This window comes from Antechinus flavipes, chromosome 2, assembly GCF_016432865.1.
Source record: "Antechinus flavipes isolate AdamAnt ecotype Samford, QLD, Australia chromosome 2, AdamAnt_v2, whole genome shotgun sequence".
NCBI lineage: Eukaryota > Metazoa > Chordata > Mammalia > Dasyuromorphia > Dasyuridae > Antechinus > Antechinus flavipes.
In genome coordinates this window covers 655,956,302-655,983,578 of record NC_067399.1, presented here as the reverse complement: position 1 = coordinate 655,983,578, position 27,277 = coordinate 655,956,302, and the positions used below count along the sequence as shown (strand labels likewise).

The window sequence follows — 27,277 nt, the reverse complement described above, 5'->3', positions numbered from 1 at the left end:
ATTTCCCCTTGTCACTCCAACATTGCTATCATGCTTATCATTATCATAGCTAACATTTATATAGCATCTACTATGTGTGGGGCACTGTACTAAGCACTGTATAATTATTATCTTATTTGATCCTCACAAAACCCTGCCAGATGGGTGCTTTTATTATCCCCATTTTACAACGAGGAAACTAGGCAAAGAGAGGTTAAATGAATTGCATGTCATACAGCTAGTAGGTTCTTCCTGACTCCTCACAAAGCTGCTTCTGTAGGTTACTTTCCATTTTCTACCTTCATGCCCGCAGAGCTGCTCCTCCATTCTTAGAATACATTACCCTCTATCTTCACCTCTAGAAGCCTCTTGTAATTTTTAGCTCCTTTCAGGATGCAGCTCTTGGTCCCCTTCCTACTAATTGTCCAGCTATTTCTATTTTTCTTCAATCCTTGCCTCCTCAAACTATTTTGCAAACATTTAATATTTACATACTTATGTAAACATTATTTATTGAAGACAAGAACTTTTTTTCTCTTTTGTCTTGGTGTTCCCTGGTACTTAGCACAGTACCTGGCACCAAATAGTAAGTGCTTAAACAATACTTATTAAATTGACTTTTTGGACGCTTTTGGCATCCAGATTGTGATGACTGTTTTCCAATGTTCAAACTTTTACAGGAAATGGGATAAGAAAAGTTAACATTTTTGTTTTTCTTCCATTTCCTAATTTGAAGCACCAATGGCTCATTTGAATGAGTCAGAGTGTAAGGTTGCTATTCCTCAAAAAGCTCCAATTGTGTCTCTTCCTTTTTCTCTTTTATTCTAGTTTGATTTTAACTTTGGCCTCTGCTCTAATGGAGATGGCATGTTAGCATAAAAACAGCTGATTGTGATAAGATTTCTCATATCAGTAATCAGTCATTTCCTGTCCTTTAAAATATAGTCAAGGGATCACAAAATCATAGCTTTAGAGGAGCCATAGAGGACATCTAGCTCAACTCCCTCATTTCATTTTTTCAAAAATAAAATTTTATTGCTATCTTTTGATTTTCTTTCACCTGCATTTCCTATGTATCCCTTCCATCTTCACTCTCAGAGAGTTATCCCCCCTTTTTATTTATTTTTTATTATATAGCTTTTTATTTACAAGATATATGCATAGGTAATTTTTCAGCATTGACAATTGCAAAACCTTTTGTTCCAATTTTTCCCCTCCTTCTCCTCACCCCCTCCCCCAGATGGCAGGTTGACCAATACATGTTAAATACGTTAAAGTATATGTTAACTACAATATATGTATACATGTCCATACAATTATTTTGCTGTACATCCCCCCTTTTTAAAAAGAGAGGAAAAGAAAATTCAACAGAACTAACATGCAGGGCTCTATGCCCATAGGTCCCTGCCTCTGGTAAAGAAAAGGGAGATAGAAGGGACTTTCTCATGTCTCTTCTTTGGGGCCAAGAATGCTCATTATCATTTACAACATTCAATTTCAGTTATTGTTCTTTCCATTTATGTTGCTGTTGTTAATGTGGATAGCACTTTCCTGATTCTTTTGATTACACTCTATATCAGTTCATACAAGTTTTCTCATGCCTCTCTATATTCATCATATTCCTCATTTCTTACAGCACAGTAATATTCCATCCCCAATTGATGGGCATCTAATTTGTTTGCATTTTTTTTAAACTATAAAAAGCACTAGTTTGGTGTATGTGGGACCTTTCTTTGTGTCCTTGATCTTGTTGGGGCATATGCCTGGCTCTGGGTCAAAGGATATGGCCATTTTTTGTCACTTATTTTGCAGAATTCTAAATTGAATTCCAGATTGTCTAGGTACCTGATTTTTAAGAATGAGAACTGAGGTTTGAGAAGTTAAGAAGCTGGCCCATGATCATGTAGGGAAGCAGAGACAATGAGAATTTGAATCCACATCTTCTGCAACCAAATCCACCTCTCTTTCTATTATACCACCCTATTTTCCCTCATCTAATTTTTTTCTCCTGCAGCACTATTCAGAGTTCACTACTTTCAGGGTCTTTCAATTCTTTTCCAGAAGAAAAATATCTGACATCTAGACACAAGATTTTCAAATAATCCATGAATCCCTTCACATCTTTCGTTTTTCAAACCAGAACTGTATTTTCCAAGATGTTATTATTCATCACTAACCTCTTCCTATCCATTGTGCTACCTTTCATCTTCTTCAATAGAGGTTTGTCCGGAAACTGTAATCATCTTCATGTGGATCTTTTCCCATGTATTTTGCAGATATGTATTTTTTACAAAATATCCACATATCTCCTGACTGAATGTTTCTTGTTACTTTTGGGTACACAATGAAATCCACTCTCTCAATGCCTTTCCTTGAAAATCTAAGAAGAATCCATACACCATCATGCTATTTTGCTACAACTTATTTTTGCATTTTGGATTTTTTTGGGGGGAGGAGAATGGCAGAGCTCGGATTTCACATAAATAGTTGATGAACTCATGCTATCAATGTAATTTTCTGTTGAGTCATTTTTCAGTCTTTCCTAACTTTTCTTGATCCCATTTGGAGTTTTCTTGACAAAGATACTGGAATCCAGTGGATTAAAATAGAGTTAAAGTGACTTGTCCAGGGTCACACACAGTAAGTATCTGAGACCAGATTTGGTTCAGATCTTCCTGCCAGAATCATCTAGAGGTGTTAGAGGTGATAAGATGTACCCAGGTTCTCCCGACACTGAGGCCATCTCTATCCAGTAATTATGAGAACATCCATCTTGGTGATTAATTTTTCTATAGTATCCATTCAGTGATCCTTGGATCATGGCCTTTCAGAGCAAGATTTCTTTCCTTTTTTCTATTCTTTTCTTTCCTTTTTTCAGTTTCAGAGCCCAATATGGCACCTGAAATACAGTGGATGCTTATTAAATGCTTGTTAATGGATTAAGACAATTAATTTACTATTAAATAATGAGATTTTGTGCATAGATTCTCATATTTTCTTCAAAATTTAGCTCAGAGGTCACTTCCAAAAAAACCCAACACTTTCCTGATCTATCCCCACTGTCCCACTCTCTACCCCACAGCTGTTAGTTCCTCTTCTGACTTTACATTTATTTTGAATACATAAAATATATTCTAGAAGTACATAACTGGATACTGGTCCATGCACAGAACCCAGCAGCTTATTCAATTATCCATATGGAAAAGCTAAGGAGTCTGCTTCTAGGAGAGTTTTCATGATGGAAGTGCCTTTCTATGACAGAGCCTGAAAGTCTGGCTAAAAACCTGGCCAAGAACTGACTGGCTGCAGGGGCCATTCCACAAGACAATCCATCCTGAAATGCTCTCCCTGCTCTGTGCTAACTATTGATCTTCCTAGCTTCAAGTCCTTCCTAAAATCTCATATTTTACAGGAAGTTTTCCACAACCCTTCTTAATTCTGTCTCCCTTATGTTATTTCCTATTTATCCTGTATAGAGCTTGTCTTGTATATATTTATTTGCAAGTTATCTCCTCCACTAGATTGTAAACTTTTTGAGGACAAAGACTATCTTTTACTATTTGGGGTTTTTTTTCATCCCTAGTGCTTAGCACAGTGTCTGCACATACTAGACACTTAATAAATGTTTATTGATTGAAAGAGGCAAAAAATAGCTGCTTTTTCTTTTGCTTATTCACCCTTGGGGTACCTTAGTGACTACTGCTGGGAGCTTCAGCTGAGAGATGGGGCTATAAGGGGAGAAGCTTAAGGAGTCTTTTTCCCTCTGAGGCCCTAAAGTATCTGTTTGTATTCTTTTACATTGTAGGTGAATGGAGTGGAGCCTCCAGCAAGTTGTGGGTTAGAAGCTGCTCTAGGATCTGAAATGCTGGATGCTGGAAGCATGCCAGAGTCTAGGTTCCAGAGACATTCCAGGCCCAGGGCCAGTGGTAGCTGAAGCATGGCTTGATCCAGCAATCATCCATCTATTTGAGCATAAAATTGGTGAGTTCCTACAGAGCTCAGCTAAATCACTCCCAAATGTTGAGGAGAGAGTGTTGGGAGAAATGATTGGACATTCTTTCCCTAACTTTGGAGTAAATACCCCTTTGTAAAAGTTTAACAATGGTAAGTGGTTAATGGAATTGGAACAGTAGATACTGGCACCTAAAAATAAGGGAAATATATCTGGCAGAGACTCTAGTCGATACCAATAGATACCCCAACGTCTTGAGGTTACCCCTTGGAATCATGAGGGGCAGATGTAGCATCCTGGCTCCAGGTGAGAAATCCAGAGCATATTCACTACTCATACATGTCATTTCCCAGATAGAATTAATAGTTGGGAAATATTCTGTGTTTGCCTGTCTCCTGAGCATTCAACACAGTGTTTGTTACTTAACAAATAACTTTCTAATTGATTTGTATCTTCTTCCTTTGCTGTCACCGAGGAAGCCCGAGGACTTATTCCTTTGGTTTATAGTACTGAAGAATCTGAGAGTGAGAAGAGATCTTGGCCATTATCTGGCCCAGTCCATATGGGAAAGGAATCCCTGCTCTAATATTCCCAACACATAGTTCTCCAGCCTCTGCTTGAAGTCCTTCAAGAAGTGAGACCCCCATCATCTCTTGCTGTCCTCCACTGGACTCTCCGACAGTTCTCATGGTGAGAAAGCTTTTCCTGGGGATGAGCCTAAATTTGTCTGCAGTGAAGTACTGGTTCTGCTCTCTGGGTCAACGGGAACAGATTAAGGGCCTCCTCCTCCATCCCACCGGCTTTCAGTTCTTGAAGACAAGCGGGCATTTTACCTCTGGACCTTTTCTTCCTCCAAGTTAAACCATCCCCCGCTCCAGCCCATCCAAATGTCATGGACTCCAACTTATTGATATCCTTTCCCCCCTTTCTTCAGATGTCCTTGATAGTTAATTTGGGTACTTATGATAATCACAATGACTTATTCACTCAAAGTCATTCTTATAACAATATTGCTATTGCTGTATACGATGGTTTCTTGGTTCTGCTTATTTTGCATTATTTTGTGCACGGTTTTCCAGGTTTTTCCAAGATCAGTGAGCTCATTTTTTCTTGCAGCACAGTTGTATTCCACCCCGATCTCATACCTTAACTTGTTCAGCCATTCCTCAGTTACAGGCAGCCCTACAATGTCCAGTTCTCCATCACCACAGAACATTTGAGAACATACGGGTTCTTTTCCTTTTCCCCTAATTGTTTTTGGATTCAGACCCAGTAGTGATATTGTCGGGTCAAAGGGCACAGGCTAGTTTAATAATTCTTTGGGCACAATTCCAGATCGCTCTCCAAAATGGTTGGCTCCGTGACAATTCCGCCAAGATGAACTGGTGCGTCCCAGTTTTTCCACATCTCCTGGTTTTGGGTAACAAGGTGTCTCAAGGCCTTCTTTCTCTGGTGGGCGATTTGGAACATTCTTTGACCTCCACCACAGCCCTTCTAAGTCGCGCTGCCGGAGGCAGACTCTGTGCGCCCCTTCTGTTCTGCCCCCCTCCCCCGCCCCCGCCCCCTGCCTCCGACTTCTAAAGCACGTGTGACGCCGCTGCCCTTTCTCTGCAGCACCCCGCGGGAGAGCAGTGACTGCGCTCTGGGGGGAGGGGTTGGTTTCTTGTGCCCCTAGTGCCTAGCACGGAGCCTTGCACACAGTAGGGGTTTAAGAAAGGGATTGGAATGGAATCTTACCGAATTGAGAGGGAGGGCCAATGTTTACTCCGAGAACAATCTTCCCCCCAGAGGAGGAGAGGGAGGCAGGGGGTGAAGAGGCGAGGGGAACGGGAAACACTGTCTCGGAGGAGCTGGATTCGAATTCTGCGACTTTTAGCAAGTCTCTTCACCTCCCTGAACCTCGGTTGCCCCTTCTAGCTCTAGAACCTACGCTGAGGGGGACCTACTTTTCTCGGGAGGAGAGGTGGGGGAGGACTCACCTACCCCCAGGGGAGGGAGGAGTGGAAGAGGTGTGTGGGGGGGAGGCCGAGGGAGCTCCAAAGGAAGGCGGAGCAAGAACCGTCCAGAGAGGCGGACGGACAAACAACCCCTAGTCCCACCTCCCCCCGGGGGGAGACCTCTAGGGCAGGCGGGGAGGGGCAACAACTTTCTTCCCAGGGTGGGGCAGGGTTAGGGAGGAGGAAGCCACATTTCCCCAAGGCGGGGCTGGAGGAGGGAGGGCCTACGCCAGGCGCGGCCCCGCCCCCGGCCCTGCGGACGTCAAGTCTAGCCCCGCCTCAGGCCCTGCGGACGTCAGCCGTGGCCTCGCCCCCGGCCCTGCGTTTGCCAACCGTGGCTCCGCCCCTGTTCCTGCGGACGTCAGTCCTGGTCCTGGCTCCGGCTCCGCCCCCCAGCCGTGGGAGGCGTGGCTAAGGACTCCGCCCCCGCGCAGCCTTCTCCGGAGGGGTCACGTGTTGGCGGGGGCGGCCGGCGGTCACATGACGGGGGCGCCGCTGGGCGGAGGGAGCCGGGGCTCGCGGTTTCCGTGCGGGGCGCGCGTGCGGAGCGGTGGCGGGACTGACCATGGTGAGTGAACGTCGCAGCCGGGCGCGGGGCACGCGGGACCAACGGCCGCAACTTAGCCCGCGGCGGAGCTGCCCATGGCCGGGCCTCCGCTGCCCTTCCCGGGCCGCTTCTGGGCCCCCTGGCTGCCCGCGGGCTCCCCGCCCCTGCGGGCCCTCCTGGCCGCCGCCCCCCCCAAGGTAGCCCCGGGGGCAGGGAGGGACCCCCTCCGGGACTTCTCCGCTGGTGCCTCTTTGGTGTAGTGACGGGGGAAGGCACGGGCGGATCGGGCAAAGCTGGAAGAGCCCCGGGACGGCGAGCACTCCGGAGGTGCCTAATAAGTGCTTCCTGGATGGGGCTGGGACCTTGGAGTCCTCATTCCGAGCTGCGGGGTGCCTCGGACCTTGGTCCTGGCGGATTCTTGGGGGTCGTCGAGCAGTCTGGACTGGGAGGAAGCTGAGGTCGTGGGCAGGGCGCATCCTGGGGTCCTGGGCTTGGGGCTGCTAGGGAGGAGCCCAGCACCTGCCCAGCGCCCTGGCGCCGCTTTAACCACTGGGGACCGAAATACACGCGTGCACACGGGAGGAGTGCGTGCGCTGCCGAAGCGCGGCTGCTCCGGGACCTTTGGGACACCCCGTGCATGTAACAATTTGGCAAACCAACCCCAGATGTTTGAGGAAGGCACCAGCCGTTGGAGCAAAGGATCGAGAAAGTCCTGGGCTAGGAGGTGTTGCTTGAGCTTTGAAAGAAACTAGGGTTTAAGAAAAGGCAAAGGTGAGGAGGGGGCGCCGTGCAGGCGTTAAAGCGAGGCCCGGAGACGGGCGGGGAGATGGCCCGTGTCCCGGAGGGGGTAGGTGCGACGTCTGGCCGAGCTGGGGGCCACTGACAGCGGAGGAGGGAAATAGGCTAAAAATTGGAAGCAGAAGCCTTGCACCCGAGGGCCAGACGCGTTTGGCGAAGGCTTTTCCGAACAGATCTCCATGGCCCACTTGTGTGAACTGAAGTCTGGTAGGAGGAAATGGCTCCAAAGACGGGGACACTTTCTTTCCCCGAGAAAGCTTCCTTGGTTGTGGCTCTGCTTTGAGGCGGGGCTGTCTTATCAAAGGGCTTGGTATTTGTATCCATGGGCAGCAAAAAGGATACCGGGATGCCCCAAAGGACTTAAAAACTGCCTGTTTAGCTGGCTGTAAATTACCTGCCTTCATAATGTCACTGCTTGAATTTTTCTGTTAAACTAAGATAACGTAATCGTTTACAGCTTAAACCATTTCATAAATCAAAAACTGAACTGTTGGTGGGAGGTGATTTCCCCAAAGTCCTCGGAGGTGGGATTTGAACCCAAGGCCGCCTCCTTCGGCTTCCCACCGTGCTCGTCTACTTCTGGGCTTGGCTTCCTCCCCACCTTCCTACCCTCCTTGTCCTTAAATTGCTCTGTTGTGTTTTAAGAGTTCTCCCTCACCTTTTCATCCTGTAAACATTCAAACTGTAAACAAGTATCTAGTACTTGTGAGCCACAGTGCTGAGTTCTAGGGAGGCAAAGAAAAGTACAAGACAGCCCCTGCTCTCAGGGAGCTTACAGTTTAGTGGGGAGACAGCGTGTGAACAGTGTACTACACAAACTGTGCAGATTTCTGCCAGAAATTATCAGCAGAAGGAAGGACCCTCCAAGAAAGGGGGATTGGGAAAAATTTCCCATGGAAGGTTGGGATTTTTCTGGAATATCCCTTTTAATATAATGACTAAGAGTGATAGGTGTAGGGTTTTTTTTTTTTTTTTTTAATGGCTTATCAAATACAAAACTTTATGGGCACTTGATGGCTCAGTGGATCGAGCAAGGAGTCAGAAAAAGTGAGTGCTAATCAGGGCTAGCTGTATCACCCTGAGCAGTCACTTAACTGTGTGCCTCAGTTTTCTTCTTCTGTAAAATAAGTTGGTGAAGGAAATGGCCAATCTCTCCAAGATCTTTGCCAAGAAACCCCAAATGGGGTTGAACATGACTGAACAAGAGGACATGCTTATTCCCTTTTATTAAATATTGAAAATGATAGTAAGGTAATGCCTATAAGTCTTAATTTCAAAAAAAAAAAAAAAAGTCACCTAATCTTGTCTTTATACAATCTTGTTTTATACAAAACATTCTCACACACATCTGACACACATCTGACCCTTTAAGAAGGTACATTCCCTGAAGGAACGATTGGATTACTATTTGTCCTTGAGCTTTGGCAGGATGGTTCTAACAGTGACTAGGACATCCCAGAAGTCTCAGTGCAGTGTTAAGCTTACTATTTCCTGAATCTCTTGCCCCCCCCCTCTTCCCCCCTCCCCCCCTGCAAGGGGGAAGGGGGGATTACTGCCTTTCCTTTTCTACTTTATTCTCATTCATTCGGTCCTAGAATGTTTCTCTTTGGTCCAGTGTTCCTTCTCTTCAAAGCCCTACATATAGCTTGCTTTTAAAAACTAAACTTTGAAGCTTTTAAATTTTGAAAATTTTAAGATCAGCCCTTTTGTTTTACTAAGTAAATTCAGTCTACTCTGTGACTTTTGAGAGTTTTTCTAATCTGTCATTTTTCATTGGATGGAGTTCTGAGGACTCACAAATTCAGAAAGCTAAAATTGAGCCTGGGATGGTGTGTCTGCAAAATTGTGCGGGATAGTGGGCTTCAGAATGAGGTTCATGAGTGAGTCCAGTCATTGATTTGGGTGTAGTTTGGGAAGAGACTTGTAAAAGTGGCTCCTCTCCAGGTACTCTATTTAATAATACTTTACATTTATTTAGAACTTTATTGGCTCACCACACTTTCCTGTCCCTGCTCATGTTTTATCTGCTCTCTGAGTTACTCTGTCTTCAAGTCTGGTCTTGCTTCTGAAAGCTGCCTCCTCTGCTGCTGACAAGCTTGCTTAGGACCAGTACTTACTTGGAAAGAGCTGGCTTCGTCTGGGGCCTTTGTATAGTTTCTTTGAGCTTCAAATAGGATCTCAAAATAGCCTTCTGTAATTTCAGCAATAGTCTATTAGCCTCTAATCGGTCTGCATGGAGGCATCCGAGCCCATTTAACAAACACAATTTCCACTTAGTTTCCTTCCTCAATTCCTTACGCACAGATCATTTTGTTTATCCGTTCTCTTACAGAGTGTTTACATCTCTGGAGAGACAAGATTGGTTCTTCATCTGTCTACCAAAATTAGACTTTCACAGGAAAATTCAGTCAGGCCCTCCATTGGCTCTGATTGGAGTTAGACAGAATGAACTTTAAGGTTCCTTCCAGCTCTGAAGCCCATGATCCTATTTTTGGAGAGGTGCATCTCCAAAGGAGTTCTAGGAAAAGCTTGATGAAAAGATTCTTTGGATCAGGAATTTTTTCTTGCAACTCGGAGCTCTTCGGGGCTCCCACTCTGTTATGGGGGAGGAGGCAGAAATGAGAACTGAGCTTTGAAATGATGTAGATTTTAGTTAGCTTCTTTTTTTCTCTTAATGTCTCTCTTATAAGCTCTTTGTGATTTGCCCAGGGTCACACAGCTGCATGTGTGAAAAGCTAGTGACTTGGAGTGGGGAAAGCTGGTTTCAAGAGAGGCATCAGTGCTTCAGACTGTTTTAAATTTAAGGTTTGCTATGCTACTTAACAGCTAAGCTATGATTAAGTAGAATACATCCTTTTTCATATGAAGAAACTGAGCAATTAAGTTCCTTGCTCAGGATCACTCAGTTAACATATATGAAAGGATCCTAAAGCTTAAGTCTTCAGTACTGTCTGTCCTCCTGGATGTGGCCTCAGGAACAGACAATTTCTTTGAACAAGACTAAATCCTGCAACCTCCCAATACAGACTGGGTTTTGGAATTAGAACATACATGCAAATCGGAATATTTTGCATTTTGTAGATGCTGAATTTTATTAGAGTGTGGAGAAAATTCTACATACAAGAAAATATGTATTCTTGCAGGCCTTGTATGGGGAGTCCCTAGCATAGGTGCAGCCCTGGGCAAAGGTTCTGGTCATTTTCATGACATTGTCAGTTTTCATACTTTTTACTGCTCTAGAATTTTATGTGTGAGGAGGCGAGAGAAAATTCTTTCAGAAAGGACATTGTGGGGGTGGGGTATATTGACAGCAACATCTTAACTAATTAGAAAGTTGGCCAGGCTCTTGAGGTTTTTAAGGTGTCATTTTGATTCATAACTAGTTTATGTTAATGTAGTTTATTTACTTTTACTGATTGAGTACTTAGTGAACTTTGAAATCATATATCCAGCTACAAATGTTACCAGAAATCTTAAGAAAGGGAGAAACAATTTGTAATTATTTAGTTTAGGTTTATGTAAAAAAGTGATTGTAATCTCAGCTTCCCTTGTAGTAACCAAAGCCAAGATATTATTAGAAAGTACAGGTTACAATGTTTTAAATACCAAGAATACTTTGAGATATGTTTTAATTTGGTTAGTAAATGAACAGTTTTCATTAGTGTCTGGTTTTGAAAGAAAAGTTTTTAAAGAGAGGCATATCTCTTATTGAAAGGATGTGTTTGTAAAATTAGTCAAGACAAAAAAATAGCTATTGGTCATCCCTATATATGATTTTGGAAGTTGTAGGAAGACATCTTGGAAGTCTTTCAGAATGCTGCTGCAGAGAGTTTGAGAGCTTAAGCTGTGTGTGTGTGTGTGTGTGTGTGTGTGTGTGTGTGTGTGTGTGTGTGTAGGTGCTGAAGGAACCTGGGTTGTGTCAGGGACCTGGGATTGAGAGCTCATCATTTTATAATTTGGGACAAGTTATATAAATATATCCCAGGTCTGTTTTTCTTCCCCAACAGAAGGATATTGTGACCCTTGGGGTCATTTTCAGCTCTAGAACTGTGATAGGATCTTCCGAACTTCATCACAACAAAAAGTTGTCAAGTTCATTGGTCAGTCTGATGGAAGGAAAGAACTCTTGTGACATTTAGGTGTCACCTTATGTTTTTATGTGTCTTTGAACTGGTTTCCTGTTTAGATTGTTTGCTTCTTGAAGATAGGGAATGACAGGACTTTTTATCATCCCAGTACTGGGCATAGTCTTTATATTCCTGAAAATATTTTCTGGTTAATAGTTGTTAAACACATTCATTTCTTTAGTTCTTGGGTAACAGCACAATTTTCATGAAAATTCACATATGGTTTTTACTTTAAAATGTTATCTTGGAATGTAGATTTATTTAGAAAGGCTCTAGCTAGCATCACAGAATTCTGGTGAAATTTTGTCAACTTGCAACCTAGAACTGGCCTTCCAGTTTCCATATTAAAATAGAGCTGGCTCATTAATAGGGCATAATGCTATAAGCTGGGACTGAGGAATCTTGTGAAATATAGGGAAACCTTGTCATCAGTGTAAAGGAAATATGTAGGCAGAAATAATGCTGTGAAAGTAGCATTTATTCTTTTTGATCCTTACCTACTTAGATATAGAGTACCTTTCTGTAAACTTTACTCACATGTCTTTTATGATGCTGCATAAAGATAGGCCGTTTCAGCGTTTTATAGATGAGGAAACAGGTGACTTTCTTTGGGTCGCATAACTAGTTACAGGGACTAGAATGCTATTTCCTGTCTCCCAACCCCAGACTTTTCCCATTATGCTGCTGTTACTTCCTGTGAAGAACATTCTTCTTGATGATTGTTTTTATGTCTAGTTCATTGATTTTTCTGTTATTGGAACACAATTGTTTTGCTTTCAGTTTTTACCAATTTTTAAAAAAATAACATCTATAGACAAAAGGTTTTAAAATCTCAATTGAAAGCCAAGAATCAAAAATGATGAATAGCTCTAATGTTGTTTTCATTTCCCACCAATATATTTTGACACCCAAATGTCCATGGGTATTAATTTTTGACATTGGTCATCAAGTAAATAAACTTATACCCTCTGTATCTTTTTAAAAAATGTAACCCATGAAAGTAAATTAGTCCTACTTTACTCAGGATGCAGTTTTATTTACTTTACATAGTAATATACAACTCTTGATGTTCCCTCAATAAGAAAAGACTGACATATAGATACATTTTATTTAAAAGTTTCAGTTACAGCATATTTGTTTTATTTAATTACAGATTTCTATTTCTCACCAGTTCTTTAAGCTCACCCGCATAAATCTTAATCTCTGTGGTACATGGGGGTGATGGATAACTTGATCCAATTTGAATTATGAACTTTGCTAGTGAGAGAAACTGTTCATTTGTTAGTAATTAGGATGATTTTCTTTTCATTTCAGAGTTTTCTTGGAGGTTTTTTTGGTCCCATCTGTGAGATTGATGTTGTCCTTAACGATGGGGAGTCACGGAAGATGGCGGAGATGAAAACTGAAGATGGCAAAGTAGAAAAACATTATCTCTTCTATGATGGCGAATCTGTTTCCGGAAAGGTAAATCCTTGGGATGGGACCAGAATTCTACTCACCATCTGGTAGAAGGAGGATATTAGCATTTATAGTTCCATGTTGACTGTAAAAGATTTAAAAATAGTGGAATTTTGAAGTGCGTTTGAAACCTTTTTATTTTTAAGCACAAATTTTACCCTTTTTTGGTTAAGTTGCTTAGAGTAAAATAGTTGAAGGGGTTCATAGGAAAAGGACATCAAAGGTTATCTAGTTTAGTATTCTTATTTTACAGAGGAAGAAACTGAGGGCTTTATTCTTAGGTTCTTAGGTATTCTTAAGATTCTTTCTCAAGGTTCTACAAACTACTGAAGCAGAATTTGAACTTGGGTCCTCTGACTTCCTAGCCTGGCCCATTAAGCCTTATTTCCACAAGATTTGGGTTACTCCTTGTGGTATGCTCTCTGTGTTATTTCTGTTGGTGCTTCCTTTTCTCTCTGTTTTTATCAAGGCTTAGCTGGCATTCCCTTTGTCCCCACCCTCCCTTCTGCAGTTACCTTAGTGTTCAGAAACAGGATCACTTCTAATCCGGGATGACGGGCGAGGGATGGTCAGGACACACATGACCAAGTGCCAGAATTGGCTCAGTGATCCTCATGATCTTTTCTACCAGTACCACCTATAGCCCCATCTAAGAAATGGAGGAACCTGCAGAAGAGCAAGCAACAAAGTCAGGGGGTGGGTACTAGATCTTGGTGTCGGGAGTCAAGCCAAGGCTATTGAAGTCTGCTCCTGGAGGCCCAACATCCAGGAGCATCTCCCTGACTATAAGAGGCCAGCCTAGAGAAGGCCCCAAATGCAGACAACTGCGTAGTCATCCTTGGTTTGCAAATGAGAAAACCGAGGCCCAGGGAAGGATTCCATCTAAGACACTAGGTGTCTGCTTGTCCGTCTTCTCTTCAGGAGATGCTGGAGTGAACCTTGTGGAGGGGGCACAGGGAAGGGAAGTGGTTGAATTTTCAGTGGGTTGAACAAGTATTCTTAGAGCGTGAGTTTTCTCTTTCTTCTCACTTGTGTTCATACAGAATCTTTCATGATAATGATTCTTGTCAGGTTCCTAACTGCTTCCAATATGGTTTATTTTAAAATTGTTTGCTTTGATGCCCTTTCTTTTTTTCTCACTATCATCTCTAAATACCATCTGTCTCTACTCCTCCCTTGAAACAAAGGTGTTCAAGCAATGGCTACAGTGCCAGTGACTTTTCTCCTATTATCTGTTCTCCAGGATCATTGGATTTTTAACTGACTCAGAATGCTGCTTCCTTTGTTTAGTGATCTTTTCATTTCCATTGTTGTAGGCGGAGCTGTTCTTCAGGATCTGCTGTCTTCATTCTGCATCAGTCCATACATCTCTTCTCATGTTTCTCCATATTTCTAGGATTGATCATTTCTAACTGTACCAATAATACTCTGTTCCATTGCCTTCCCGTCATTTGTGCTCTTTCCCAGTTGATGGGCACACATTTGTTTTTAGTTCTTTGATACCTCACTGCTACATATATCTTGGCACGTATCTGACCCAGGAATGGGACCTCTTGTCAAAGGGTGTGAATACTAAATAATGTGAAAGTATGTTTTGCATGATTGCACATATATAACCTTGTATCAAATTGCTTGCAGCCTCGGGGGGGATGAAGGGGGAGGAAAAGAAGGGAGAGAATTTGTAACTCGGCATTTTAAAAAATGAAATGTTAAAAATAGTTTTTACATGCATTTGGAAGGAAAATATTCTAAAAATGGGCAGGGGGAGTGGGGAAGTGCCAGGGAGGGACTGAGAGTGAAGCGTTTAGTGGCACTTGCTGGTTTCCCAATGATTTTAAGAGTGGCTGGACCAATTCGAAGCCCTGGTAGGGGACTGAGTGTGCTCGGCTTCCCTTCTATCATGTCTTGGGTAGTCTTGGCTGATTTTCAGGGAGTGGTATGAGGAAAGCCACCCAGGTTCTTTTAGTTCATTGAACTGTGAAGCGTGGCTTCATGTGGCATGAGGGAGTTTTCTTCTTCTGAGGATGGTTCTTATTTTGTCTAAATCTTTGGAGTGGTCCAGAGGACTAAGTCCTAGATGAGAGGATGGGCAGTTAATGACGGGTGAGTTTAGCTCTTCACCAAAACAAGAAGCAATCTTATTGCTTCCTTTATTAGGGTGATCAGGGTTAGTGCTTTTGGGGTAATGATTTGAGATTTAGTTTGGAGATCCTGAAGCATTAGTCAGAAAGCATTTATTAAGGGCCTGCTAGATGCCGGGCACTGTGCCGAGGGCTGGGGAAGCAACGAAAGAAAATTACGAGGTAATCCCTGCTCTTGAGGAGCTTATAGTCCAATGAGAAAGACAAGATATGTATGACCATGTACATATAAGCTGAATGGGAGGACTGGGAAAATAGGCCTTTAACTGAGATCTGAAAGGAGCCAGAAGCAGAAATGAGAAGGGAGAAAATGTTATAGACATGGGGAAAGCCAGTGAAAGTGCTTCGAGCTGGGAGGCACTCGGGTGTGGGGAAGGCCAGGGGTGCTGTATTGAAGAGGAGGTGTAGGACTGCAGAGGTGTGGGGGGGTGGGTTGGGAACACCAGCCATAGAATTTCATCTTTGATCTTGGAAGGTAATTAGGAGCCACCAGAATCTATTAAACGGGTTGTCCAATGTAGAGTTTGGTATTGTGTTTTTGTCTTAATTACTTTCCAGAGGGACCTTTCTCCCTGTATAAATCCCAAGGATTGAATACACCTTAGAGAGCACTGGATCCTGGGATCAGATACTGGCTCCGCAATTTATCATTCTTGACCTTGGCAAGTCTAACCAGACTTGTTTCCCCTGTAAAGTCAAGGAGCTGCACGAGATGACCTTTGAGGCCCCTTGGAGCTTTAAATCCCTTATTCTATATGAGAAGTTTCATAAATAGTGTATTGAGCGATGAGCTCTTTTCCTGATTTGTTAGAGCAGTGAATGTATTTTATATATTGATCTAATGTGGCAAATTCAGCCTAACGGCAAAAATCCCACGGAATTGCTGATGCCCTATATTGATAGTGTCACACACACACACACACACACACACACACACACACACACGGAAACCTTTTACATGGAAGTGCTTAATTATTATTTTATTTGCCCAAAGACTGGGGGCCTCATCTCCCCTTTTCTCTGAGACTGGAAGGAAGGAGGAAGATGCTGGTGATAAAAAAGCAAGTTGGATATTTCTGAAAACAGTTATATATTATGAATAGGTACAAAGTCTGCTGCAGACATGGAATTGAATTTGGTATTAAAAGAAATGAAAATGAATATGTTCTTGCCCTGGAAAAAGCTGGTTGTGATGGTGTCCCCTTAACATTTATTAAAACATTATGTCTTGGCAGGTAAACCTAGCCTTTAAGCAACCTGGAAAGAGGCTAGAACACCAAGGAATTAGAATTGAATTTGTAGGCCAAATTGGTGAGTTTTAAAACATTATCTTTTGTTTGTTTTTGTTTTGTTTTGTTTTTGGTCATTCAAGAATGAGAGGAGGGTTTATGTTGGAATTTTAAGTGACCGATTTCATGCTTCTCTCAGTGGAATGAGAATTGATGTTGTGGAAAGAAGATACAGATTGTAATGTGCTAAATATCATTTTAAGAAGAACAAGTCTTCCTAATCCTGGTCTTAGACTTGGAGATTAATTTTTGGTTTTTGTTACTGAAAATGAAACAAGGTGTTTTCACCACCAGCCTTGAAAATGGGACATTAAGTAACTTACTAAAGCTTTACAACAGCCTCCCCTTACACTTGCTCCCCATGTTGTTTGGGCTCGTCACCTCATGTTTCCCTGGAACTCAGATTTCCCCGGTTTCACCTAACACAATTGAATAGGCAAGATTCAAAAGAAGAGGTTTTTTTTTTGACATCGGCCAAATTTCTTAAAAGCTGGATTCTAAAGTAGTATCTAAACGTTTATAGCTTGAAGCTGTGTCCGCCTGTTTTCCCTTCCAAATTTCTTATTTATTGCAGTAGCGAATCCTTGAATTGATGCCGGTGGTAGCAGCTGTCACCTCACTAGCCCTATTCATACCCAGATCCCAGTGGCATTGTGTTGTGACATTTGACTTGGTAAAGCCCCTCATACTTTTAAGTTACAATTCCACAATGTAATGGACCTTTTTATATTGTTAGTTCTTAAGAATAAAAATTAGAGATTATTTTCCTCCCTGTTTGGTATTTTTAACTACAAGAGAAAAATTATATTCCTGACCTCTGTGGCATCTTGTTCGTGGTATTGAATATGTAATAGATTTATCAAGGTTGTCTGATTTCTTGAGGAACGCCATTTGTGACCTGAAAGAATAACTTCAGATAACTACTGGTGATTTTTTCACGTTATCACAATATGAGATCCCTGGAGGCATTTTTACATAGTGTTGGTCATTAAAATTTGTGCAATATGAATAAGATTTTTTTGTTAGGCAGTTATTATAGTGAAGAAGAATTTGATTCAGATTTTTGTTAAAGTGGGGAAAGACCCAGTGGACTGATTGGAGGTAACACTTGTAATCTTTATGAAGTTGGTGTTTAAAATAATGTGGTTGCTTTCTTTTTTTCTTAATTTCTTAGAACTCTTCAATGACAAGAGTAATACTCATGAATTTGTAAACCTAGTGAAAGAATTGGCCTTACCTGGAGAATTGACACAAAGCAGAAGTTATGACTTTGAATTTATGCAGGTTGAAAAGCCATATGAATCCTACATTGGTGCCAATGTCCGATTGAGGTATGGATGTCGCTGCACGCCTGGGACTGGGCGAGGTCTTAAATCTGAGCTCCTATTAATTAAAAAAAAAGTCAAAATCAGAAAGTTATCTAAGGCCAGTCTTTTACACGTCTTTCTCTCTCTTTTCTGCTATAGTCAAACAGTTATGGTATACTGATAGAACATGCTGTAGACAAGGCCTAAGCTAATACAGCTCAAGGGAAGGAGGAACTTGTTCTATCCTGAAAGCTTTCAGAATCACAAACCCAGTACTTCGAATTATAGTTCAGCTCTTTGGTTGGGAAGGTGACAGTTTGGATTGAGTTGTCATCCTTGGAGCACGAGGAAGGAAGTCTTAGGACCTTTCAGACACTGTATTCCATTACATAGTGAGTTAGCTCCCAGGAGAGCACTGATTTAGAGCCTAAGTGGACCCCAGAAGGTCATCTAATCCAGCCTCTTTGTCTTAACAGAGGAGAAAAGAAACACAGTAGCATGGCTAAAGTCACAGGCTTCAAACTAGACCTTCTGACACCCAAGACCAGCACTTTTTGTATCGGGCTGTGCTTAAAGTAACTTAGGGAATTTGTTTTCCCAAGAATTTGTGCAGGCCAGGGAGACAGGGAGATTGAAGAGAGGTTTAGGGAAGAAATTGGAGATGTGGGGAGAGACCTCCTAGATCTCCAAGGACTACGTCACAGAGAGGAGCCGCCATGCTTTTGGCATCCTAATCTGGAGGTGGAAGCCCAGGAGTTGCTGGGTTCTTACGTTATCTTCTGCTTCACAAGTGTTTCTGATATGGCTGGTGATAGGGTGGTATTTCATATTGTCTGATAACTTGTCCAATTTTATTCCTTTGTGTTGTTCTTCCTCCATAAAATGAAAAATCACTCCTCTTTTGTGTGACTGTTTTGGTTTTAGCTTCCCAATTTTGTTTCTGATTCAAATTTTAAACTTTTTCTTTTTTTATTCACAATTTTTCCTTACTCAGATTCATCCAAAATGTTAGAAACCTGAGTTAAGGGAAGATCTGGATAGGCTACAGAGGGGGTGCTATAACTCAGTTTTTGGAACCATTAACACATTATTTTGCATAAATTCTCAAGTTAGAAATTCTGTTAAGCCTAAAATAATTCTGGCAAGATTTGGGCATAAAGGTTGAATTCCCATCAGTGGTTTTCTTGATTCAGAATATTAAAATGACTCCTAGGAAATGTTAACTCATTTCCCCATTTACTTTGTAGGTATTTTCTTAAAGTGACAATAGTCAGACGACTGTCAGACTTGGTAAAAGAGTATGATCTTATTGTTCACCAGCTGGCCACCTACCCAGACGTCAACAACTCCATCAAGATGGAGGTGGGCATCGAAGACTGTCTGCACATAGAGTTTGAATATAATAAATCCAAGTGAGTGTCTCTTCCCCAAAAGTATGCTGCCACAGAATTCATGACTTTTGGGGTACATGTCAGTTATCAAAGGGTGAAATAAAGGATTGGGAACTATTAGAAAGCTAGTCAGACTCTGGAGGTATAAACATGTTAATGTTTAGAAATAGTAAAGAGGAGGTTTGGAGCCCTGATTTTAAGGTGTTTTATGTGATGCTTCTTTTTATGCAGAGATGTTTTAGTTTAATCATGAAAGTACTTGTAATATGGAATTCCTTGAAGGAAAAATAATAATGGAAGAATAGTAATAGAAAGAAAAAGGCCCAGTGGAGCTGAGTTTCTGATCCTAAATTGTTTTTGCAAAAAAAACCCAAAACCAGTAGATTCAACAGCTGGGCAATCCCAATATGGTACTTTATTAATTACTATATAAATACTCCAGAAAGAGAAATCATCTGCCTTCCTTGGACCTATGTTCCTTTTAAGTTACTAAGTTTTCTGAAATAAAAATCATTTGAGTATAGATTTAGGTCAGGAAAATTGAGGCTACCCTGTACCTTACAGATAAGAGAAATGGAGCACCAAGATGGGGTGACTTGCCCAGAGTCATACAGCCAGCCAGCAGGGCCAGCTTAGTGCATTTTGAACTACGTTTTTCTGATTCTTAAGTCCGTTGTCCTGAATGTGGCAGTATGCTGCCTTCCATTAAAGCAGCTTTGTGAATTTAAATATTAAATATCACTTAACATTATCTTCTTGGAGATGAAATGAAATGCTCTCTCCTTGTTGCTTTATGTATGAAGTATTATATGTTTAAATATATGACTACATAATTTTATTTGCTGTAGACTGAAGAAGACTGAAATTTCCAGGTTTGAATTTGTCAAGACAAAATGTGATAACAGTTTTTCATTGGAATGATAAAGATATACCATAGAAAAAGATTGTTAACACTTAAACCTAATGTCTTAATTATAAAAATATATCCTTTCCCTCCCAAAGGTATCATTTAAAGGATGTGATTGTTGGAAAAATTTATTTCTTATTAGTAAGAATAAAAATTCAGCATATGGAATTACAGTTGATAAAGAAGGAGATCACAGGAATTGGTAAGTTAAAAATACTCATCAGCTAAGTGTCCTGCCAGATCTGATAAGTGTACAATGCATATTTCTTAAATGTGGTTCATTTACCGTCTTAACAAAGGTAGCCCAAAGATTAAAATAGAAGGATCTCGGGTAGGCTTTTCTGTTTAGATCCTGCCACTTATACTGATGACTGTAAGCTAAGTCATCCTTAGACTTTTAATTTGCTATAAAGTTCTTTGTAGTTTTTCCTCTCTCTGGTTTGCTGTCCTCCTGAAAAAGAATGGGAGGTAACCCTGTCACACTTTTCAAGAGCTGTAGTTATAATTCCAGTTTCTTGCAGGTCTCTTGTTCTTATTTTAAGCAGATGGAACCTGTCCTGGAAAAGTTGTGATTTAAAATCAAACATTTAAGTTGAATGTTATGCTTCTAGGTGTCCATCTTTAGTTTTCTAAGTCTTGGTCCTTATAGTGTAATGTCAGGGTTCAGAGACTTATTTTTTGGGCAGATAGGAAAGTGAGATGGAAAACTTGGCATAAATCAGAGGGAACTGAGTGTTCAAATTGCAGTGGGACAGTTTTCCTCTGTCAGAATAGATATCTCTTTGAAAATCTGAGGGAAGATGGCTTTGTGTGTGGAAGGGAAATTTTAGAATAGTTCTTATCATTTCTATATGACTGCTTGCATAGCGATAAGAAATGTTAATAGTAGGAAGGAAAGATGTATTGACTTTTGGAGCAAAACACAAATGATCTCATTAGCAGATTAATTGCAGGCCACATGTGGTTATTGCCCAAGAATATTGTCCAAGGCTGGCTCCTCCTAAAATGAGAGTGCTGACTTGTCCGGATTAATTAAAATAATGGGAAAGTGTGAGGCAAGAGGCGGGGTGTATGTCTTGGAGATGTTCAAATTAATGCCTTTGCAATTGTGTGACCAGGGCCCAGCACCACCACCGAAACGGAAACCATTGCCAAGTATGAGATCATGGATGGGGCACCAGTCAAAGGTAACTTGCTTCTCTTTTTCTTCATTTTTCTTTTGGCTACAAACAAGGAATGGTAATGATTTTATTATGATTTTAGCATCTACCTCAGACCTGGATTTTGAAGTAATCTTTGTTTTTACGTCAACTGGCACAAAGCTCCTGAGAGTCAGTCCTGGATTGCATCCTAATTCCCTTTCCTATCCATAAGAGACTAAAGATGAAGGGTGACATGTGAAGGGCCAGCACTCTGCTCATCAGTCTTGTTCAGGTGGCTGTGTGCTAAGCATTATGATGGGCATTTGGGGGCTAGAGAATTACTTGACATCCTTGAACCCCCTTTTCTAAGGGTTCCTTGAGCAGCCTAAGATGATCAGACAAGTCTGCTGGTGGCTCAGTCAGCCCTGCTCCCAGGTACCAAGAAGTGTCCAGAGCAAGCTGGGACTTAGGGCAGGGAGAGATGGACCTTTTTAGGAAGGGAGTGTCTATTCTGTGCTTGGTTGGTCAGTCATGGTGCCGGGATTCCCTCCTTCAGCCTGCTGCAGTGCTAGGTCGTGATGGGCCGTCTGGGTCACTGTAATGGACCAAACCAACCGCGTCAAGTCAAGCTGAGAATCCACTACTGGCAATGGCCAAGCTTCCTTCTCCCCGTGGGGAGGCTGGCACCTAGAAGTGGGAGCTGCCCAAGGAGAACATTAAGACACGAATGCGGGGGGGGGCCGGGCTGGAGCAGCATGTGACACATGGATGAAGCATTTTCTCCTTTATCTTGGGCACCAGTGCAGGAATAAAGTAGGGGCCTGATATGCTTTTGATGGGGAGCCAGGAGTGTGGGTGACAGCCCCTCCTAGAAGCTAGCAGCTGGCTGCCCTGCTCTCCTGGCTCGTTATAAGGGTCATTGGACCCTCAAAACCAGCACAGAGTGCATATGACATTTTGGTTCTCCTGTTTAAAGTAAATTTAATAGAAACAGTCTCAGCCTGCACATGTGTTTCATTTGGTATTAGTACCGTGGGAGGCACCAGTCCTGGGTGACATGTGGCTTTATGTCATAACATTATTCATGACTATTTTTCTCCAACAAAAAATAATTATCTTTTTCTTAAGGTGAATCAATTCCCATAAGACTTTTTCTAGCGGGATATGACCCAACTCCAACAATGAGAGATGTGAACAAAAAATTCTCAGTACGCTATTTTTTGAACCTGGTTCTCGTGGATGAGGAAGACAGACGGTACTTCAAACAGCAGGTACGGTATCTTGTTCATGGTCATTTCAGAGGGAGGGGGCGGTGGGTTAAGTGAACATAGCACTGCGGGGGCCTGCACTATGCCATGTTCATTTCATTCAAAGTAGTGCAGGTTCATCCATCCATTCAACAGAGTTTTGACTCAGATGCTGCCACTTAAATCAGGGACTTTATTTTTCAGTGTAGAAATGAAGCTGTTGAATGTGTGTAGCTGCAGTTAGTTCAGGTGGTGGATATATATCCATCAGATGTATTTTTCAGCCCAGAGTAGAGCGCAATCTTGATGGCTGGGCTTTTATTTCAGCCATAAAATGGCTAATTTCATAGGTGTATGTTTTTAGTCTGAACCCTAAATAGGCTTTCTCCAGATTTTTAATAGTGAAAATTACTTCACGTGAAGTGAATTATATCTGCAAATACAGAGTCTATCAATTGGGAATTGTAGTCTTTTATGAAGACAAAATGAACAAGTATTTATTAATCATCTAATATGGGCGAGGAAAGGGGCTGAACATACTGCAAAGGAGAAGAATGAAACAAGTATATGACAAATGAATGCTGGCTTCTGAGAACGTCAGAGAATTTGGGAGGACAGTTACCAGGGCGTCAAGGCCGTTGTGATATGAGAATGCCTTTAGCCGGCACCCCAGGTGTGAAGCTTTGCTGGCTGCCATTGCTCAAAAAGTCTTTGAAGCCCCAATTTGGAAATTGCCTTTAGAGCATGAACAGTCTCAACACTAACAGTTTCCATCTTTTGAGGAATGGATTGGACTCGGAGAAAAGGCTAATAAGTCAGTCAGTCAAGAAAGTTTTATCAACTGTGGAGTGATCTAACTAGTCAAGATGGCAAAATCTAAACAAAAAGTAGCAAAATTGGGTTTTTTGTGGATGGCTTTCAAGCTAAAATCAGTTCTAATAAAGCAGCAACTCCAAAAATGTTTGTGTAATGGCAGTATTCTTGGAGTGAGTCCCTGTGCTGCCTTTGAAGGCCAACCCTCAGGGAGTTGTAACTTGTTTAACAAATGAGCCTTATCATCTACATGGTTCTAAGTATAAATAAATAATGAAAGAGTTCAGAGCTGGAAAAATCAGCATAGTCTAGCATATATGTGAGATTTTATGGATGAGGTAGGATTTTATTCCCTGATATAGAGGATTGAGGTAAGGGAAGAGGTCAGAAAGTCTGGGTAATATCTGGGGACAGCAAGTAAACCAAATTGGCTAAATTGGAAGGGTAAGTGTTGAGAAGCGATAAGAGATAATGCTAAAAAGGCAGGTAGGAGGCTGGATAAAGAGGGCCATAACAGGCATGTTGTTTTTTAAAATTAGTTCTTTTTGATTTTATGTCACTAAAGTTGGATTTAAGCTAATGGTAGGCTTGGTGTTGAAGACGAGATCCCCTTTCATCGTCTCTGGCAAATTGTCTTCTCAATCAGTTACCCTCCTCAGCTAATCTTCAGTCTCTTCCCTACTTATTGCTTCTTTCCTCTTGACTTGAATTTTCCTACCTTTAAATAAATAAAAAAAAAAGACCTTTCTCTTAACCATCCCATCTTCTCAGGCTTTCACCGGCCTCTTGGGTTTCATTATTATCTTTCTGCAGGTGACTGGCTCTCAGATTTGTTTTTCCACCCCTGACCTCTCACTCCTGAATTGCCCTTTGGACACTTCTAACTGAATGACCTGTACATGTCCCATGCTCACTGTGTCCAGAACAGAGTTCTTTCTTTTCTCTCAGACCTATCATTCTTTCCATTTCCCAGCCTAAGTCGTCACCTAATTGTTATCCTTGTTTTTACTCTTCCTCAGTCATATAGTCAGTTGACAAATCTTTCCATTTCTATGGCAACATCTTTCACTCAAACGCTTCCATACAACTACCACCCACTGGTCTGCTTCAGGCCTTCCTCACAGCTACCAGAGATTTCCCTTCGGCACAGACCCGACCACTCCATCACCCCTGTCCTTCATCATCCCCACTCTGGTTGAGTTCCATGTCTCTTCCCCCTTCTAGAATCCCTTATAACTCACTTTGACCTTTGGCCTCCTCAGACGTGGCTCCTGCTAGGATGCTTCCAGACTGGCTTCCTTTGGTTCCTGGCAGGTGACATGCCAGCTCTGTCTCTGTGCCTCTTCCATCCCCAAGATGGAATGTGCATCTAGCTGCCCTTCCTCCTCTCCTCTCCGCCCTCCCCCTCCCTCAGATGTATTCCATAGTGTTGATAGTCTCCATGGCTCAGTCCTCTCCATTCCCTTGAACGTGAGCTCCTACAGAGGAAGGACCATTTCGTTCTGGGTCTTTGTCTCTCTGGACAGTGCCTGGTATACAGTAGATGCTTCATAAATGCTTGGTGATTCAGGTAGAAAGTTGCCCCCACAGCGTGCTTATGCTGGTGTTTTGTCTCTTTTTGACCAGGAGATCATCTTATGGAGGAAAGCTCCAGAGAAGCTGAGGAAGCCGAGGACAAACTTTCACCAGCGCTTTGAGCCTCCGGAGCCGCAGGCATCTGCTGAGCAGCCGGAAATGTGAAGGGAGGAGGAGAAAGGGGTTGGGGCAGGGGAGGCTGGTGGGCTCCAGCGGTGGCAGCCTGCGCAGGACAAGGCTGAAGGCCCCTCCCTCCGCCCCCGCTCCCCTCTTCTGTGGCACTACTAACCGGTCTCCAAGGTGTACATCGTTAAAAACAAAGTGCTTTCTCTGAAACACTGGAACTTCCTCGAGCTGCCGTGTGTCTTTTTTTAAACTTCATACTTTGATTTGATCACATGCACTCAGATATGTGTAAGCTTAAACATTAAGAATGTCCATGTGTAGGCTGGCATTTGGTAATTTTCTTTTTCTAGGCTAGATTAGGAATCTTCCCGCCCATCTCCATGTCATTGGTTCCCTCTCATTCTCTGCAGAACACGGGATGGGCAGATGGTGAGAGAGACTGAATGGCCGAGAAGCTTTGGGGGCTGCTCGGGGTGTAGCCATCCCCTGGGGACCTTTGTTCAGTCCTGAGGGTGTTTGTCCTGAGACTGCCAGCCCCGGGGCGTTCTGCTCACTTCCTTACAACCTTTCCCATTAGAGAGATCCGTAACAGGATGGGGTGATTGCCATCTTATTCCCAGAATTTTCTTTTTTGCCATTAGTCTGTTCAACTCTTGCATCGGCACCACAGTAGTTTTTCTGCAGTGTGTTTTGTTTGTATTTTAAAATTTCTAATTTTCATATGATTTCTTTTTCTTTCCCCCTTCTCCCCTCCCGCCTCCCCCGATTCTTTAAGGCATTTTATTTTAAGTTTTAGGGAAATTTTGGCTGTCTGTGCAGAGAATGCTAATTCCCAAACTTCCCAATCGTTGGGGTGGGTGAGCTTTGTATCGTCTCTAATCTGTAGCTGGTTAAACGTCCTTCTGTCAAGCTGCAGCTTTGGCCAGTCAAAACTCAGATTTTACAAGCTGACTAACCTCTCTAGGAAACACATACAGTGTCTGTGTCTTAATTTTGTTTCATGTTGAATTTGAGTCCTCCTTGGTTCCAAGACTCTCTAAGGTTGTGCACTTGGGGACTGGGTTCGGTTTCTGATACATCCACGATATATCCACGTGGCGGAGGCGCTGCTCTTGTCTGAGCCACAGAAGCCACCTGCACTTAAGGGTCACGAACCACCCGAGACTTTTGACAAACGCCAGTGCTAGCCTTGTCAGTGGACCAAACGCAGTCCCTGGTCGTGCTGTCTGAGAACTGCTTTCCTCCGGTGTCACTTTGACCACCTTCTCTTACTGCAGAAGATGCTCTCTGGGTTCCTATGCTCCAGAAACATCTCTTTTCAATGTAGATGTCTGGGGGTGGAAACAGATGGATTTTTTTTTTCCTCATGTAAGTGCCTGTTCAGAAATTAAAAACAAAAATTAAAATGCCAAATATTTTCATGGTCACTTGCATGTAATAATCTAGAGACTGTTTGAAAAGATTTTGAAAACTGATTGTATTTAACCAGCCTCAAATTGTGCAACCATGTATAATAAAGAATTTGAAACTGATATTGAGCTGCTATTTGAATGATTAAAAATAGCTGTATTCTCAAGAAGCCTGGTCTCCTTTGTTAGCTGTTGCGGGGCTTGGTCAGTACTGTGTCTTAGATGGGAGCTCTGAGTTTGTCATGTTGCTGAGATTGCCCGAATTCACCCCTTTCTGGGACAATGAGTAATTTTATTGAAATGTTTGTGAGGACTAGAAAAAAATAACAAAGTTCATCTGGAAGAAAAAAAGATCAAGAATTCCAAGGGAATTAATGAAAAATGCAAATGAAGGTGACCTAATTGTATCAGACCTAAAATTATGTTATAATTATATATATATAATAAAAATTATAAAGTAGTGGTCATCAAAAGTGTTTGCTAATGGAATAATAGTCAATGGGGCAGCTAGGTGGTGTAGTGGATAGAGTACCAGCCCTGAAGTCAGGAGAACCACAGTTCAGATCTGGCCTCAGATACTTAACACTTCCTCGCTATGTGACTGGGTGAGTCGCTCAACCCCAACTGCCTCAGCAAAAAAAATAGTCAATGAATGGAATAGGTTCACAAGACATAATAGTAACTATAGTAAAATAATGTTCGACAAACCCAAAGACACCAGCTTTAGGGATAAGAACTCACTATTTGACAAAAACTGCTGGGAAAATTGGAAACTAGTATGGCAGATACTAGTTATTGACCCACATCTAACACCATATACCAAGATAAGGTCGAAATGTGTTGATGATTTAGACAAGAGTGTTGTTATAAGCAAATTAGAAGAACATAGGATAGTTTACCTCTCAGGTCTGTGGAGAAGTGTAATGATCAGCCTAGCTCTCTGGAGGATCTTGGGACCAGCCCCAGTCCTTGGTCTTTAGGAGAAGTGATGAAGGCAGGAGAGCCACCTTGAGGCTGGTCAAGTCTTCTCCTCTGTGGCTGAGTTTATCCCCAGTTTATGTATTCTATTACA

General features: G+C 42.2%; 1 protein-coding gene across 2 annotated transcripts; it reads left to right on the top strand.

The window, feature by feature from the left end:
- The first annotated feature begins 6,393 nt into the window (after positions 1-6,393).
- Positions 6,394-26,375, top strand: VPS26A (VPS26 retromer complex component A). Of its 2 annotated transcripts, none has more exons than XM_051982558.1 (9): positions 6,394-6,496; positions 12,715-12,864; positions 16,235-16,310; positions 17,463-17,619; positions 18,843-19,007; positions 19,989-20,095; positions 21,012-21,080; positions 22,164-22,306; positions 24,722-26,375. In XM_051982558.1, exons 1-9 carry the CDS (start codon positions 6,494-6,496, stop codon positions 24,833-24,835), a joined length of 984 nt encoding a protein of 327 aa, XP_051838518.1. In that variant the 5' UTR covers positions 6,394-6,493; the 3' UTR covers positions 24,836-26,375. The 2 variants fall into 2 exon arrangements, with proteins under 2 accessions (XP_051838518.1, XP_051838517.1); XM_051982557.1 differs by lacking the exon at positions 6,394-6,496 and adding an exon at positions 6,548-6,672.
- Positions 26,376-27,277: the final 902 nt, after the last annotated feature.